This window comes from Gordionus sp. m RMFG-2023, chromosome 1 (assembly GCF_954871325.1).
Source record: "Gordionus sp. m RMFG-2023 chromosome 1, tfGorSpeb1-WG-v2, whole genome shotgun sequence".
NCBI classification, from domain to species: domain Eukaryota; kingdom Metazoa; phylum Nematomorpha; class Gordioida; order Chordodea; family Parachordodidae; genus Gordionus; species Gordionus sp. m RMFG-2023.
The window spans coordinates 15,118,768-15,137,393 of NC_088775.1; the positions used below are offsets into that span (position 1 = coordinate 15,118,768).

An 18,626-nucleotide genomic window follows, 5' to 3' on the forward strand; every position below is an offset into this window, starting at 1 on the left:
TTATAATTTTTAATTTTAATTTTTTTTAATTAATTTAGTTTGATTATATTTTTAACTTATTATTTAATAAAGATTTAGTATCATTTTAGTTCTAACTTTTCTGATTTGACGAATATTATAGAAAAATATATATAATCGAGGATATTAGTCTGATTTAGTATCAGTTTAGTTCTAACGAGGATATTAGTCTGATTTAGTATCTTTTATTCTAACCTTTCTTATTTAACAACGATTATAATCTTCCAATTCTTATTTTAATTGTTCTAAATGTTACACAAATCACTGCGTATCGTATTTCATTAAGCAAATCATGTCGATTTTATATATAAAAATAGAATTAGCAAAATATATTATTAGTATTACGCTCCTTATTATTGATCTTGGAATGTTTCTCCACAGCTTGATCATATATCATACATCCAACGTCGCATAAACTTTCATCAAAATTACTTGTGTGACTAAAATAAGAAACACAATAATTTGGACCTAAAGAAGCACCAGTTGACACATTTTTACATTGGCTACATACTAATGCTTTATAGATGGCCCCAGTGTAATAAAAACTGTGCATTGGTTACTATATTTGCTAACATCTCTGCAGTCACATATGCAACTAAAAAATATCCTAATGAAAAATTTCCTTGTACCATCTAAACATGTTGCCATAAGAAAAAGAGCCTTGCTAGCCTCAGAGAGAGATTCAGAATATTTTGTTCCATTGCCCTAAATCTATTTATCCATGGAACTCCTTTTTGATGCAATAAATATGTTGTCGAATATACATTTCATAAAGGCTTAAATAGTGAATTTGACAGTAGAATTTAATTGAAACATTTTAATTCTTTTGAACGAAGAATCTAAAAAAAATATAAATAATTTCATCATAACTCATAAAAGCCTAATACAAATTTTTAGTTTAATTTATTTAGGAGGTGTTCAAAATTATTTTAAAAAGATTGGCAAAGTTTTTAATTTTATATTAAAAAGGATTATTTTATGTTTTTAAGTTTTGAAACTTTTCGAATTAAATTTTTTGATGTTTTGGATGCAGCCTTAGAAATAAAATAGAAAAATACTATTAACATGTTTTTCCTTATACGCATTTTAATTTTAAATCAGATATACATCATTTTATTCTTTTCATTTGCATGTCCTAATTACATTTGCATAAGAAATAATCACTAGAAAAAATTTTATTTACCCAATAAAACAATACTAAAATCATTTTCAAATTATAATAAAAATTGAAATTTTATAATGAATCCATCCAACACAACAAATATAGTAAATTTTATATATAAAAAAATAATATATACATAAAAAATTTAATTTTTTTAAAAATATCTAATCAATTATCAACAATAGAATCCATCTTATCTATTATTTCGTCCTTTTTAACGCTATTATTTTTTTCAGAATCGCTATAAATCTGCCTGGTCATTTTACCCGATACCGCTTTTTCTGCATTGGAAACCCACACTGTCATGACTTCCTTCAGCGTCTTATCTAGTTTTTGTAATTCATTGATCTGCGTTAATGGGTAAATTACGGTTAAAAGTGTTATAAATATCCATTCTTGATAGCTAGTAAAATAAACACACTGCACAGTCAAATTACTTACCAACTACAAATTCAAATGGTTTTATTTATATATATATATATATAATCAAATATAAACATGGAAGATTAATAAAAGGTTATCCACAAAAGAAATTAATATGCAAAAATATTTTTAAAGACCTTATCTTGTATAAAATTGGATGTTTCTTTTTTCAATATTCGGGTTGATAAAGTTAAATGAGATTTCCCTGCCACCGTTACCAAAAATTACTATCAAATTGATTCTCAAGCTATCAATCAGTACTGATAGACTTGTCAAAAAATAAAAAATACCAGCAGCCAATGTCCGAAAAACAGAGTTTGAAAGAAATCCAAAGATTTTTTTGCCCAAAATTTTAAGCAAAAGATTATAAAATTGAAGATATTTTTAAATTAAAATTTTCGGATTTTTTTTATGCATAAAAATAACAAAATATTTGAAATTTCAGGTAAAATTTGATAAAAAACCCTGTTTGAGTTTTCTCCATGAAATGTATTTCAAACTCTGCCCTAAAATAAATATTAACCCTATTAAATTAGAAAAGAAATCTTAATATTTGGTATCGAGCATGATTATATCAAGCCCACTCGGCTAAAAACAACTGACATCAGTGAATATCTTTTAATTAATCAATTTTGAAAAAAAATTATTTAACAATAATTAACGCCGAAAACCTTATCCGCCATATCGTTCGAGTCACCTTTAAGACTGCTTTGCAAATCGTTTATTTTTTGGTGAATTTTTTTCAACTCACTTTCAATCTTTTTTTTGTTGCCAGTAAAATTCGTTAAATCTTTGTCAATCTATTAAATAAATATAAAAATATAATATACCACTACGCAATTACGCATATTTCCCTCCCTCTCCCCGTTGATAGTTATCTTGGATATTTTTAGCATTTAAAAGTAATTGCTAATCAATTTTTTTTAAACTCTAAAATTTTCGTATGAGGCATGCAAACAATTATATAGGATAATAATGGCTTATAGGCTAACCATGAACGAAATAGTTTAATATTTATTACGTGAACTCTGAAACATAACGCTTAAATATACAAGTTTATTTTAAAGATTATAACCTTAAATTTGCCGATGCATTCGGTGTAAGAATCGTATAGGGTGTTTCTTTCGTGCTGCAGATACTTTATTTTATCCAATTGACCAGAAACTCTTAATTTTGTTTCACTCATTTCGTCCTAAAAAAATTTATTATAGTTTATCACTTCATATACTATAATGTACTATATAAGATCGGGAAGTAATTAATTTTTTTATGGTATATTATATGTGCATTAGAGTCCTGGATGGTTTGTCCGAGATAAGATCAATAAAACAGATTGGCTTATGGCCTGAAAAATTTTTAATGTTCACATTTTCCTCTAAAATATATGAAAAGTTTTTTAAAATAAATAGGGGGTGGGAAATATTTATTAGTACCATATTTTGAAGTTTGAAATTTCTTCCTTTGTAAGATTTTAAAAAAAAAATCGGGCAATAGGCTAAAACAGGTCAGGCCTAGATCTAAAAAAAATATGCCATCGAGCTGCGGATGGGCTTGGGCATTAGTATAACATGGAATCTCAGTTTATAATAAATATTTTTTTTAAAAAGTTATACTATTTTATACTTAGTAGTATATCATGAAATCTTATATTCTTGAAAAAAATTTTTTTTACTTTTAAACCTAATCTTGTGCATCTGAGCATAATAATTTGACAATCATTTTTTATTATTTAGATAATCAACTTTAATTTTTTTAAAAAAATATTTGGGCATTTCTAATTTGAAACATGTGCATTTATACAAATGAATTGAAAATTTCTTTATTGCTATATTGATTAATCGGAACAACAAAATTTTAAATTTTTAGTATTTTTAAGTTTAACTTAATTAAAATTAGTGTAATGTATTTTATTCAATAAAATGCGCATAAAAATTGTTTAATATACCTATATTTTATATTTAAAAAACATATTTATGATTTTTTTTTTACAAAAAAAGGAAATTAAAAACTAGCGTAAAATAATGAATTTTATTAAAAAATGAATTTAAATTTTCATTTTAATTAAAGATCCCAATTTTGATTGAAATTTCTTATTTTGACAAAAAAAGTCCACTACAAAATTTTGTTGAAAAATTAAATTTATTGTCATGACAGTCATATTTTCCTCGGCAGTTGCATATATATCTAAAAAAATTAATTGTTCCATAACAATTGGAATGTTGGCGGGTGTTATTAATACTCAAATGCAAAAGTTTAATTTAAAAAAAGGTAATAATTTTTAAAACAAAAATAAAGGGGAGTGTTGTGATATATGTTCAATTTATATTTAAAATGTTTATATTTTTACTGTTCTGAGGGCGATATTTTGTTATATATAAAAACATACAATTTACTTTCATAATAACAAGGGAAAAAATTTTACTTATATAAAAAATCAATAATATTGATAACATTTCGATTTTGACTTATATTTTTAAGAAATATTATTTTATTTTAAAATGTATTTTATCGTTATTATAATTATAGTTGAAACATCATTATATTCTTATTCTTAGTACTACCATAAAATAAAATCACCATCGAATATTATGGTTCTTATTTATATTTCAGAAAAATAAAAAAAATGATTCATTACTTAAAATAAGATTCCACGGTACACTAGTTTTCAAATGCAATCCCATCAAAAATATATATACATTAATAAATATGATGAAAAGGAAAAATGCAGGTTTCTTTGATGGATTTAATAATAAATATAATTTACTTTTGTGATTGAAAAATCTAGGCGCACATAAATGATAACGGCACAAAAGAGCAGAAAATAGACTGATATAAGTAATAGAGGTTCTTGGAGCATGTAGACCTTTTCGAACTTGTAATGAACCTATATGATAAATAATATAATAATAATTAAATAATCTCATACACTATGAAATTACATTTTAATTTGCTAAAATTCTGGCTAGTATTGCTAATCGATAATTTTAACAATTATTAACTTACAAAAAAAGTTATATCAATATAAGTAGGTAATACTAATAAATAATTTTTAAATCCAATATGCTGTAATTCGGATTGAAATTCCAAAAAAATAATAATACTCTAGTATATATTTTGAAGATTGGGTTTGGATAATTATAGATAATACCCAACTTCCTATAATATCGTCTATATGCAATTTTTTATTTTTTGGATTTTGATAAAAATAATATATATATATAATAAAGAATATTAAATTTTATTAATTATATTAAAAAAATGGTAAAATGATATAAAGGCGCTTAATAAATTAAATCCATCTTCATAAATAATTGACCATTTGATTTTTAAATTTGGTTATACCCCCCATGTTTATCATGCATTATTCCCATAAAACAGAATTCCATATATCTTCTAGTTTTCTTTAGATTCATCCTAGCAAGGGTGGATTTTAAATTGTTTAGGCTGATCCAATTTTTCATTTAAAAAAATCGTTAAAAAATAGAGGTAGCTAAAATTTGATATTATTATTTACACAAAGAATTTAAAAATATCTAACGAGTCACATTCAGCGAATGTTGTTAAACTGCTCGATTTAGAAGGCCAAAGGTAAATCAGGATTTTTTGGTGAATCATTAGATTTTACCTTTTTTTAAAAACTAAAATGAACAATTATTTATAAAGATTATATATATTAATGTAAATATACTAGGTATACTATATTAAAAAAAATAAAAATGTTTGATTTAAATTGAATATTATTTATATCGTTAAAAATGCTTAAAATAAAAAATAAATTACGAATAGAAGATTAATATATGAAGTTGGGTAGATTCTTTGTCTGATATACATTTTTTTTAACGTAGCCCGGGACCAATTGATAGTGGACCGAGTAGGATTTCGATCCCAATATGTCCATAGGCCAAGGACGGTGACCTTAAATTTTCGGCCCATGCGAGTCTTTATTTCCCAGAGGAAATTTTAATATCTAGTTATATACTATAAAATCTTGGATATGTTCGTCGATCAGATTTTCCTTAGACAATTCAAGGACGGGTCTACCAATAGTGTCCAAATAAGTGTAATGCCTTTTTACAGGCATTTTAGAGTCGGACGAATCGCGTCTATTAACTGAGTAGGGAGTGTCGACCTTGACAATGCTTATAAATTTTTAGAATTTTTTTTACTATTATTAAGGTGTAATACTAATTTCATAAATTCACATAAATTAAAATGCTCCTAGTGAATTAAAAAATAAAGCGAGTTAAAATGGGGCGAATATTGGCATAGAAAATATATGTAATAATTATTGGGGGAAGGGGAATGATAAAAAAATTTACCTAGCACCTTCCGGAAAGATCACTTTGACCACAGCCTTTTCGATAACTTGATCATGGTATATATGATCGACGAATCTCATTTTTAACTCGTAATCCGCGCCTACGATTTTTTAAAAGTAGATAAATAAAAAATTATTGGATTTAGATAGAAGAGAGTTATGCCAAAACAGGATTTAAAAGAGTGAATAATCTACTCATCACTTAATTAAAGCTCATAAAATTTGAATATACTTTAAGAATATGACGAATGTGATATTTGATTCCATTCCAACGCGAATAAAATGATATCAAGAAAAAAACGTTATAAGTTTTAAACATCAATTCCATTTTAAAGCAATACTAGAATTAAATTGATTCGTATTCGAAAAATCGGTTTAAGTTCTAATTCATGGCCATGTGCATAAAACATATTAATTCGACATAATACCCACTATTGCAAGCGCACATGTAAAACATACAAAAATACTAACCTCTATGGGACAGGTAAGGATAGGTAGGTAGGTTGTACCCGAGTATATAGTTGGTCTTCCAGCCTCCGAAAAGTGGGAACCTGGGTTTAATGATGACCTCAACGGGACCCGTATCCGAACCGCCCAACTCGTCACTGTGCTGGTGATAGATAACGTTGGAAGTCGAAATGTTGCCTATCTGATCCTTATAATACACGTCCCGAGCATGGGTAGGAAGTATGGTCTGGAAAGCGGGTGAGGAAAAAGGAATACATCAATTAAGGCTTAATTTAAAATAATTAGAAATGGTTGGGCGCAGCACTCTATGAAAGAGGAAAAGAAATTTGTCAACTGGAAAAGGCTAAACGAATCTTGTATTTTATTTTCAGGAACGAACAGAGGCATAAAGACCTAAATACCTAATCCTTTCGTCAATAATTTTGTCCACTTTTATTATAAAATATAAATATTTCCGTTATTCATTCTCTAAATTCAAAAGATATGTCATATATGCTCACGAAAACTCCATATCATAGAATCTTGAACTATCTTATTACTAAAAAGTGGAACAGGTTCTTTTCTCAAATAAAAAAAATCACCATCTTTTCAAGAAAAATAAACTTTTTAGCATTCCACAGATGGAGGTATTCATTGAGAAAAGAATTCTAGTATATCTTGTAAAAAAGCGGAATATTATTACCGTTTGCCATCTAATTTTCAATATTTCGCAAATTTTAAAGTAGACATGACCTGGATTCCCATTTATATCTTAATTGGAATTGATGATTAAGAGCTCAGCTACACTATATGTAACAGACTTAATATTTCTTTTTATTAACCACATAATGCAGCAAATGCCAAGGTGATGCTGACTGCTTGGCATCGCATCCTTTACACTGTAACTCGACATGCTAAACGCAATTAAATAATATTTCTCCAGATTTTCTCACTACATTAGAACCTTCTAATATATTTTTTGACAGTAGACGTCCTGAAGTAATTAAAATTGTTGGACACAAGATAAATTTCGAATATGGAATTCCTCGTGCATAGGCAAGAATTCCCTATTTAACATCAACAAGGACACAATTTATCAGGGCCCAAAATTTAAAAATTGCTGAATATTTTGCGGACTAATCTTGTTACATTTTCATACCAATGTTCGACCCCAATATATGCCGAAATTCTTCAAATGACGTAGATAGTCAAATCAAGAAAAATTCGGTCATGAAGGCTTTTATTTGAGACAAAATAAGCAATAGCTATCCCAAAGGAAAATTACGTTTGTTTTTTTAACTCAATAGACCAAGATGATTAGAATTATACACAAAAGAATTCCCCCATTCTTTCTAATATTCCATATGATTATTTTTTGATTAAAATTTATATTTGAATTTAATTTTGTTATTAATATTATAGTTGTCATATTAACTTTTTCTATTATATTTGTTATATATAATATTACATATATCTTTGTAGATTTTTTTTAAAAAAAAAATTATAAAGATAATATAAATTTAAAAATATATATTAATGAAATAATTTTAAAAATAGAATACTTACAATCATAGTTTTGCAAAAAAAAATTAAGTTGGTAATCATAAGAAAATTAAGGCTATATATATAATAACGTTAATTTGATTGTTTAACTCGTGAGCTATCTTTTAATATGTAATATTTTTATGCGAATTATAGTTAAATAAAATAATTAATTAAAGTATGTACAATTTAAATTTCCTATCATATAACTAAAAATGATCGAGAGGTTACACAGTGGTAAGCATAGGCGACTATGATAATTGTACCTGGTTGAATACCAGTTCAATAATCTGATGAGTCCTAATAGGACAAAACTAGTCATATTATGTTGGAACACCTACAACCAAATCTTTCGTAGCAATAGTTTAACAACAATTTGATTCTAAATTTATATTTTTCAAAACTTAATTACTAATTTTAACTTGAGTTGTTATATATTAATGCATGATATACTATAATCCGAATTTAGAATATAACTTATTAAAAAAATAAAAGTAAATAAGATAGCTCTTGGATAAAGCATAAATCTTAACTTAATTATACATATTATAACTATCGATGCATTTATAGTAAGCGCATAAACTTCATGATGTAACATTTAAAGAAATTATAAATATAGTTATAAATTATCCAGATTCGCGTTATATTCACGGATTACTTTGAAATATGGAGTCTTAATTTTAAAAAAAATTCAAATATATAATTCAGAGAGTTGCAGACCCGGCCCGGGTCGTATTTTTATTTTTTTTAAATATACCCGCCGTGTATTTTAAAACCGAATATTTTAAATCGCCATTATAAGCCATAAAAATAATATATTTTTAAAATATCCGAGGCAGAAAATTTTTTCTAAAAATAGCCTTAGGCTAAACTGGCCAAAAATTTTTTAAAAAAATATCCAGGCGGGGTCTTGCAAATGGTACCTCTGCAGGTCTCTGATATAATTTAAGTGATAATATTTTAAAAAATTAAAGAAAAGTAAAATATGTATAAAAAATAAAAATATAACAAAGAATAGATAAATAGTTTAATAACGAAGCTTGTTTATTGATTAATTTTTTTAAATAATGAATTAATAAACATTCTCCTGGATTGTATCTTCATTTAGCCCATTTTGTTTATTATCTACTTTTATATATTAAAAATCAATCAGATATGATATTGGATTGGTAGATCGGTCAATATCAATTTAATTCGGATCGGTTTCTTCAAATGGTATCGGCACACCCCTAGACAATAGATAAAAAGGTAAGCGGAAAATAATTCCCCGAAAAAACCCCAATAATAATTCTTAGATAATAATTCCCCGGAATTAATTTTCTTAAAATTTCTAAACATTTTATTTAGGATTTTTATTTCGTGGATATATTTATAGGGAATTTTTTCTCCTATTTTATTAATTTTTAATATCTTAATAAACGGGGATTTTTTTCGTTGGAATAATTTTCCTAGATTCAGAATAAAAAGGGGAACTATGCCATGTGGGAGACTGTGAAAAATATACGCGTAATAAACTTGATAATTAGTCAAAGCAATTCCGGCCTCCCCACCTGGCTGTTGAAATTTGAAACGAGAAAATGGCGGTATAAGAGTAGCCCCCTGATTTTCTATATCTATGAGCTCTTTCACGGAAATGAGTCCCCAATGAGAAATTTCGATCTCCCGGTCTAGATTGGTTATGATGGGTATAGGGACGTCGTGTTCGTAATGGACCGTTAATTCATGCTATATTTATTTATAGTATTTAAATTAAAATAATAAATAAAAAGGGGTAAGTAAGTGGGTAGCTATCCAGGCATTATTATAATAATTTTTTCTTTTTGTTCGATCCCCGGTAGGATTAACATTTTTATCGGATAAGGTTTGGGTCAAAATAGCTATCCACCGATAGTAAATACATTTTTTTTGGAGTGTTGTAGTTTATTTTTTTTAAAAATGGTGAACAGCCTTCTTTCTTATTTTAAAGGGATTTTAAACGTGTATTCATTATTTCTTTTGACGAACATGAAAAAGTTTAAATTTCCATTAATTAATTTTTGGACGACCATCTCTAAAATGAACGAAACTTGTCATGATAGTTATCTATGTTGTATATTTTAGTAAAATCAAAATTTTAGAGCGCTAACTCAACCAGATCCAAAGATAAAAGTCTTCAAAATCGAAAACCGAATCTTGTTTTTTTAAAAAATACTTAAGATAGAAGTTACAAACTATATATCATTTTAGACCTTAAAATTTTACATTGAAAAATATCGAAAAAAATTTAAAAATTTCAAGTATTTTCTTATTTCCGGTAAAAATACAAAATTAACATTGTTGAGAAGGATTTTTTTGGGAGTTGTTAAACCTTTATATTAAACTATTTAATAAATAATCTCGATAACCATTTTTGTTTTTTTAATTTTATTTTTATTCATTTTATAAATAAAAATATATTAATATAAATTGTATTGGTGTAAAAATAAAAAAATCCGATGAATATAACCAATATGATGTTCTGGGGTAATATGCAAGTAACCCATACAGATATGATTATTATTAGGACGCTATAGTGTAAAATAAACATAATTTAAAATACAAACTATTATAAAAACTCTAGTTTTTAGCGTATTCCTTTTTATAATTATTAATAAAATTTTCTAAAGCAATATTTTGATGTCCTGTCGCTGTTATGGGCTCTACTATTGTTTATACAGTGTTGTGCAGATTTGATGCAAAACATTTTCATATTTTTTAAATTTATTTTCAAATAAAATTATTTAAGTTCCAAAGAATTTTTCATATCAATTTTTACATGTTAAGTAATTTTATTTACAATCGAATTAAAAAATATGAAAATGTTTTCCATTAAATCTGCACAACAATGTAATTGATTAATGGGCAACCATCTCCAATTTTCAATTGTAGAGTAAAAGAAGGTAGCTAACCACCAAAAATCGTCATAAATAATTGTCGGCATTTATTTAGGACTATGGTATGGATCGGTCTTTTTTTCTAAACATATGTTTATGACGATTTTTGGTGGTTAGCCGCAGTACTAAAAAATTGAAATTACTAAGGAGATATTTATTTCTTTTATACATCCCAATGGACAACCGCATCCTTCCTTTACCCCGCAATTGACATCAAATAATAAAGATAATAGATCCACAACAGCTACAGGATATACTTACAAACTATGGCATCAGAAAATTCTAATAATAAACACACATTAGAATTAGAAAGATAAGATTTTTTTTATAATAGTTTGCATATAAAATTTTAAATATTTTTATTTTACAATATATTTCATAATAATAATCATATCTGTATAGGCTGCCTGCTTACATATCGCCCAGGATATAATAGGTTATACTTAAGAGATTTTTTGTTGAATAATTTAATATAAAGGTAATAAACTAGAGAATATCAACAAAAAATCCCTTCTTAACAATGTTAATTTTTTTATCGAAAATAAAAAAACATTTGAAATTTTATATTTTTTCTCTCGATATTTTCCAATGTAAAATTTTAAGGGCTATAAAATTGTATATACTTTGTAACTCACTTAAGTATTATTTTAAAAAAACAATACTTAATGAAATTACGCATTATGCGATTTTCGACTTTGAAGATGTTTATCTTTGGATCTGATTGAGTTAGCACTCTAAAATTTTAAACAAAATAAATAACTATCATGCCAAGATAGTCGTCGAATCACTGGTCGCTTTGGCATGGAATTACCCTATAGACAAACTCAGCGATTTTCTTATTTTAGTATATAAGATATATTAGGCTAATAAATTAATTATTTCCAAAAAAAACAATAAAATGCAAACAAAACAATTTAATGAAATATATTGATAGATGATTTGAAGAGAGGCAAACTAAGTTTTAAATTTGCAACAGCCATCTTTATGTCAAACTCAATGTTAGTGTATTGACAGTACAAACTGCAATGGAGGGTTAATCTTTAAACCCTCCATTTATGCCTTAGATATTTACTCAATAAAAATTTATTGGTAATTGAAGAAATAACACACAAAAATAACATCCTCCAATAATTGATAATGCAGGTTATATGAAGCATGAACACTTGTAAGAAATCAATATTCAATTATCAAACGCTTCATGTTTTAAACTCATGAATTAAATTTACTTTTAAAGGATATAGCAAATAAAAGTAGCAAAGGGCAAAAATATTATAAAATCCAGGATATTTCATAATCCTGAAATGGGATCAAAATATTAATAAGATTAGGAAACTGGTTTTCATAAGAGCAAATCTTCAATTTATAGGAAAACATTTTTGGGAAATGACAAATTGCTATATTTTATGTCAAACTTTGGCATGGAATCGTTTCCATCTTTAAACAACGATAAATAACATATTAAATTCAATTATATCATATTTGTTCAAATAATATGTTAATTATGTGTAATAAAACATGAAAAAAAAATCAATATACACCTGTAAAATATTTTTAAAAGAAAATTTCATGTAGTTTCTATATTTTCTCCTTATTATAGTTTACCAGGAAATTTTTAGTTTTACTTCAGATCCTTGGTAAACTATTCATTAAAGAAATATAATTTGACTACCACTATAAAATGAGTAGGTGATGAATTGCCCTGAATCATTATATGGTGGTTTGACTATAATTCTTAGAAGGTTTAAAATTAGACTAATTTTTTTATGCATAAATAAATCACAAAGGAGGGCTGTAACCATTTTTTTCCTCTCACCAATAAAAAATGTCATTTTATCATCAGTTCATCAAAAAATAGATAAATCAAGGCAATCTTATATGATATGATTACTTATAATATTATATTATTGATAATCCTATTTCCTTAAATTTTTAATATTTGTAAATTATTGTTTACATAATTTATTTTATTTTTTGTTATTATATATACAGAATAAAATTTTAGATCATTTAGATATATTTTTTGTTTATCCATATTGAACCATATCAACATAAGGTTGGAAATTGTTTTGTTAATAATTAAAAAGCAATTAAAATGATAGATGTAATATTGGTATTAAAAGTATACCTAAATTTGCTAATGACATATGAGACGGTATTTATCATAATATAATTTATGTTATTATTTTAATCAGAAACATCAAATATAAGTAATTTTTAAATGGAGCTTATAAATTTCATAATCAATGAGAAAATAACTGCAAGTTACTGATATTAATATTTTAAAAAATTAGGTAATACACAGCTCAAAAATTTGGGCAATCATTAGAAAACTCATAGTAACCTTTAAAAAAAAATAATATTTATACATTTATTTTTGTCAAAAAAGTTATTTAAACCCTTTACAGCATTGTCAAAAGAACACAAGACAAGATGAATTATATTTAGAATTTGTAAAAAGGCTGCAGAATAAAATATATAATAATGAAATGGTTGATTTTGATGACATTCTTACCATAACAAGTGATGTGCAATGTCTAAAAAATGATGAAGTGAATTTTGAAATTATTAAAGCATATCTAACAAATGATGCATGAGTGAAGATTCAGGATTTAAATGAGTCCTGAATTTGTCAGAAATGTTAACTATCTTCAGATGAAGATGCATCCATAATTTGTGATATCTTCTTCTGGTTCCACTTCAGATGTCAAAATATTATAAAAAACTTTATAAAATTTATTGGTTTTGTGATGATTGTCATTAAATATATTTTTATTCGTATTTAATATTTTAATTATAAAATGATTGTCATTATTTATTTTTTTATTAGCATTATAGTCGTAAATGAAATGAATATTTTATTGAATAAAATAATTTCAATTAAATATGTTTATTTGATTTTATCTCATTTATTATTTATGTTATGCTAGAACAAAAAAAAGTTTTTTGGAAGATAAAATTTTTCTTATGCAACTGAGAAGATATATTTCAATAGTATAAATAATAAAGATCCTATCAATTTTATATATGAAAATAATATTCATTCAATAATTAATTAATATTTTAAATATATATAATAATTTAAGAGTTAATATAATAGCTACCCTAATAATTATTTTCAGTAATTTTATATCCTTTTGTCATTTTATCTTTATTAAATTTCCTGAAATTTTGAAATAAATTTTTTTTTATTCCATCTTTTCAAATTCAAATGTATAAAAATAGGTTTATTTTATTCTAAGGAGCTAGATGTTGTATAATCTTTCTGAGAATTATCAGTTGAAAAAAATATCTATTTTTATTTGTAGAAAATAAGATATAGAAATTTTTAAAATGTTTCACCTAAAAAATTGAAAATAATTTAATAAAAAGTAGTAAAAATGTAAATTATAAGTGAATAATCATATTTTTATTAGAATAATATCAGCTGCCTATTTTATGACATACTTAGATATGTATTTATTATTAAGATAAAATAAAGACGCTACTGATTTGATATCATAAGGAATATTGTTTTCAAAGAAAGATTTAGATCTAAATTCCTAATTTTTAGTAAATATTTTTACAAAAGGTGTTATATATTATTTCATTTTTATATATATTCTAAAAGTAGAATTATGCATATAATTTTTTGTATTACTCACATTGAAAGTGGGCATTTTTTAATATTTGTATACTTAAAAAGTTGGTAAATATAAGTTTTTATATTTGCTATAATATTGTCAATATCATTATGCAAATATGTCACATCTATCCTCAATTATATTTGTTAACAAAAATATATCAACATCATTATTTATATTGCAACTAGGATGCACCTATCAGCAGCCTATAAATCTTGTGTTAAATATAATAAAGTATCACTAACATTTGAGTAAGCAGGAAGGTTTGGAAATGGCCCATATGTCAAAGATCTATACTTATTCATAGTATTCTTCATATTCATCGATGTGTCTGCAGTGTACGACAACTTCGTGAGAGAAGAATCTTTTGTTTGAGTATAGCTTTCAATTTTAGTAATGCTAGGAAATTTTATATTTGTAGTTTGAGATTGAATATTATATGGTAACCATACATATAAATTATCATTGAAAAGCAAAGATTGTTTTTCATTTTGTTTAATTTGAGCTGGGTGAGGTTTGACAAATTTAGGTAATAAAAAAACACTAATATCTAGATTGGTAGGAAATTTAATGGCCTTCAAATCAAATCGGTACATAGTAAAATCTTTAAATCTAAATAATTATAAATTAGGTAGAATAATGAATTTAATAACTTTTCTGATGATTTCTTTTCCTTTTTAAAAGTTAATACATGAGATTTGTCATTTAAACTTTTAGCCTAAAAAGTAAAATAGGATTTATATATAATATATATAATTACTTTGGCGAATGTAAAGGCGACATTATCTTGTTCCTCTGGCTTAAGAGGGAATAAAAATTCTTCACATTTATCTACCATACAGTCGATTTTGATGTCATACTTCTTTCTAATCACATTACCTGATAGATCAATGTGTCTATCAATACTTGAGATCGTAACTTCAGCAAGAGCATAATTTAATATGACAAATAATATAGAAATTAAATATTTCATAAAAACGTTTTGGTTTGTATCACACGTGTATACTTATTTACAATATACAACAACTAGGAAAATATGTTTTTTGTTTAAAAAAGTTTATTATAGCAAGTTGGAAAAATATAAAAGGGCTTTATAAATTTAGAATTTCTAAGAATTTATTTTCAAAAATAGTATATTCTATTCAAAATATTAGTAAAATATTAAAATAAATTTAAATATTTTTCTTGTATTTTAATATTTTATCTTACTAAAATTTAAAGTTTATTTTCTTATATTTTGTAAACTCTAAATACTGATGGATATAAGAAATCTTTATCAAATAAAATATTTTATTTAATTTATCACTACTAATAACTATGATTAGAAAATTTATTAAGTGTATGAAATTTTCAGATATCCGAAGACAGAATTTGCTGAATATAATCATTTCTGAGTGAGCTACAGGAAAAATGAAATTTCAAAAAACCTACACGACAAGATAAAACCTTGTCATAGAGTCTTCACAGCATTTTTTGGATCTATATGTGCTTATTTTCTATGCTTGGAGAAATATCAGTATCACCTGAAACACATATTTAATCTGAAGCTGATACTTTATTAGATTGAATGTGACTTAGTGATCTGCATCGGGCCTAATTTTTTAAGCCCGGCCCGGCTCAAAATTTTTTTTATAAAGTTTTGCCTGGCCCGGATTTATTTAAATATAGATTAATTTTTATAATTACTCAAAATAAAGATATATGTTATATGGCGTCTACTTTCTATAAATAAAATCACATATTTTTATTTTACATAAAAAATTCAACATAAAATTGATAAATTTAGATATATTTTAAAAAAATTCTAAGCCAGACCCGGCCCGGCCCGAATCTTCTTAAAAAATATTAGGGCCGGCTCGAAGCCCGTTTGGGCTGGGCCGGGTACGTGCCGGGCCTACTTTTGCAGATCTTTAAGTGACTGCCGATTTTATTCAGTGGAATGTATTAATAAATTATTTATTATACAACAATTTTATGCAATATTTTTAAAAAAAATGGATTTGGCTGAAGTTATGAAGATTGCGAATATTATTATGTTACAACTTAGAAAAGACATAGAGAATATCAACCAGAAATTTCCCGAGATTTATGTGATTTTGGGATCAATAATCTTCTACTTTACCTATAAACACGTCGTTTCCATATTAACTAGGACTCAATTGATAATCATTGAAAAATAGCCATTTTTACTTTTGGATTTAATTTTGACTCAAATCAAAAAAGGATTGTGATTTATTAAGTTTTATCCAATTTAAAAATACTTTATCTCATAACTCCATTAGAACTGAGGATATATCTAATCTTGATATTGAAAAATTAAATATTTAGCTAAATTTTATTCAGGGAATAAAAATGTATCTTAAGACCAATTAATTTCAGAATTTAAATGGTGTGAAAGATTTATTTTTGTAGATAATCTTCCAAGAAATACAGTGGAATTCATAGTTTAAAATATATATATAATATTTCCAAATATTTTAAATTTACTGTATATTGTGACAATGACACCAATTAGTACAAGCACAAATGAGAGGACCTATTCTTCATTAGCGAGAATTGCTTTTTACAGGTTACCACTTCCTGCTGTTTACATTAAATAATAATATTGTTTAAAATTATATTTTTACTCACGATGATATCATAAAAATTATCCAGTGCCCGATTTTCGCGATAAAGATTTTAGCCAAAATCTTATTAGGGTCATTTTTAAAAATCGACCTAAATCGGGCTGTTAACAGCACTACATTCAATATCATAAAAATCATCCAGATCTTTTATTAATGCTTTAATTCATTCAAATTAATAATTAAGGAAATTTATAAATATATGATAGTGACAAAATATTATTTTCCTGCAATTTATTATTTTTTAACATTTAATTATCTTATTTTACCAGAAATGTATTGCATAATGTTTGGAATATCTACTTTATGAATTCCATAGTGTTGTTAATCGGCTTAGCCGAGTCGGCTCGAACAGAGCTCACCCAAATTTTGGGTCGTTTTTTTCGACTCCAACTCAAAGTTTTGGTCGTTTTTTACGACTTCGACCCGAGTTCAAGCCGAAAAAAACGACTTCGACCCAAAATATGGGTCGTTGTCGTTTTTTACGACTCCAACTCAAAATTTGGGTTGTATTTTTCGACTTAAACTTAAAATTTGGGTCGTCTTTTTCGTCTCAAACTTGAAGTTTAGATCGTATTTTTCGACTCCAACTCAAAGTTTGGGTCGTTTTTCTGACTCAGACTCAAACATCGGGTCGTTTTATTCAATCCGACCCAAAATATGGATCTTTTTTTTTAAAGACGACTTAAAGTTAGGGTTGCTTTTTTTCACCCCTAACCCAATATCTAGATCATTTTTTTCGACCAAAAGTCAAATAACATTTAGTATATATTAATATTATCGGCGGGAAAGTTACTTAAAGCTTCTTTAAATTATAATATTCATCATAGTTATATTTAAAATTTTTTAAGTGAAGATGTACCGTAGAAAAGTGCCATTTGTCATGATGGTTATTTTTGAACTTTTTTAAATAAAATAGATAAAAATATATATTGTAGACATGTTAAATCAAAATTTAAGTGATGATGTACCATAGATAAGTGGTTCATAATCGCTATTTTTGAACTTTTTTGAGTTTTTTTAAAGCAAATTGCTAAAAATATATATTCTAAACATGTTAAATTAAAAATTCAGTGAGGATGTATTATAGATAGGTGACAATTGTCATAATCGCTATTTTTGAACTTTTTCAAATTTTTTTAAAGGAAATATCTAAAAATATATATTCTAAACATGTTAAATTAAAAATTCAGTGAGGATGTATCATAGATAGGTGACAATTGTCATAATCGCTATTTTTGAACTTTTTCAATTTTTTTTAAATGAAATAGCTAAAAATATATCATAGATAGGTGACAATTGTCATAATCGCTATTTTTGAACTTTTTCAAATTTTTTTAAATGAAATAGCTAAAAATATGTATTCTAAACATGTTAAATTAAAAATTCAGTGAGGATGTATCATAGATAGGTGACAATTGTCATAATCGCTATTTTTGAACTTTTTCAAATTTTTTTAAGGGAAATATCTAAAAATATATATTCTAAACATGTTAAATTAAAAATTCAGTGAGGATGTATCATAGATAGGTGACAATTGTCATAATCGCTATTTTTGAA

General features: G+C 25.6%; 1 protein-coding gene across 2 annotated transcripts; it reads right to left on the reverse strand.

The window, feature by feature from the left end:
* Positions 1–1,193: 1,193 nt before the first annotated feature.
* LOC135922927 (dolichyl-diphosphooligosaccharide--protein glycosyltransferase subunit 1-like) lies at positions 1,194–15,439 on the reverse strand. 2 transcript variants are annotated; one of them, XM_065457461.1, is made up of 11 exons: positions 15,203–15,360; positions 15,096–15,160; positions 14,688–15,054; positions 9,426–9,635; positions 6,393–6,615; positions 5,923–6,022; positions 5,583–5,742; positions 4,368–4,487; positions 2,679–2,795; positions 2,275–2,403; positions 1,194–1,528 (listed from the first exon to the last, which is right to left on the reverse strand). In XM_065457461.1, the coding sequence occupies exons 1-11, from the start codon at positions 15,278–15,280 to the stop codon at positions 1,349–1,351; spliced, it is 1,749 nt and encodes a 582-aa protein (XP_065313533.1). In that variant the 5' UTR covers positions 15,281–15,360; the 3' UTR covers positions 1,194–1,348. The 2 variants fall into 2 exon arrangements, with proteins under 2 accessions (XP_065313533.1, XP_065313534.1); XM_065457462.1 differs by having other exon boundaries at positions 1,354–1,506; positions 15,203–15,439.
* Between the last annotated feature and the right edge of the window lie 3,187 nt (positions 15,440–18,626).

What these genes read in the sequence shown, in the direction of transcription:
- LOC135922927 (XM_065457461.1), bottom strand. Translation starts at nt 15,280, where the DNA reads ATGGTAGATAAATGTGAAGAATTTTTATTCCCTCTTAAGCCAGAGGAA. An exon ending in TTGCTTTGACTAATTATCAA is followed by an intron (nt 6,616 to 9,425) that starts GTTTATTACGCG and finishes CCCGCTTTCCAG; the next exon opens with ACCATACTTCCTACCCATGC. An exon ending in AACATATCCAAGATTTTATA is followed by an intron (nt 4,488 to 5,582) that starts GTATATAACTAG and finishes TTTATCATATAG; the next exon opens with GTTCATTACAAGTTCGAAAA.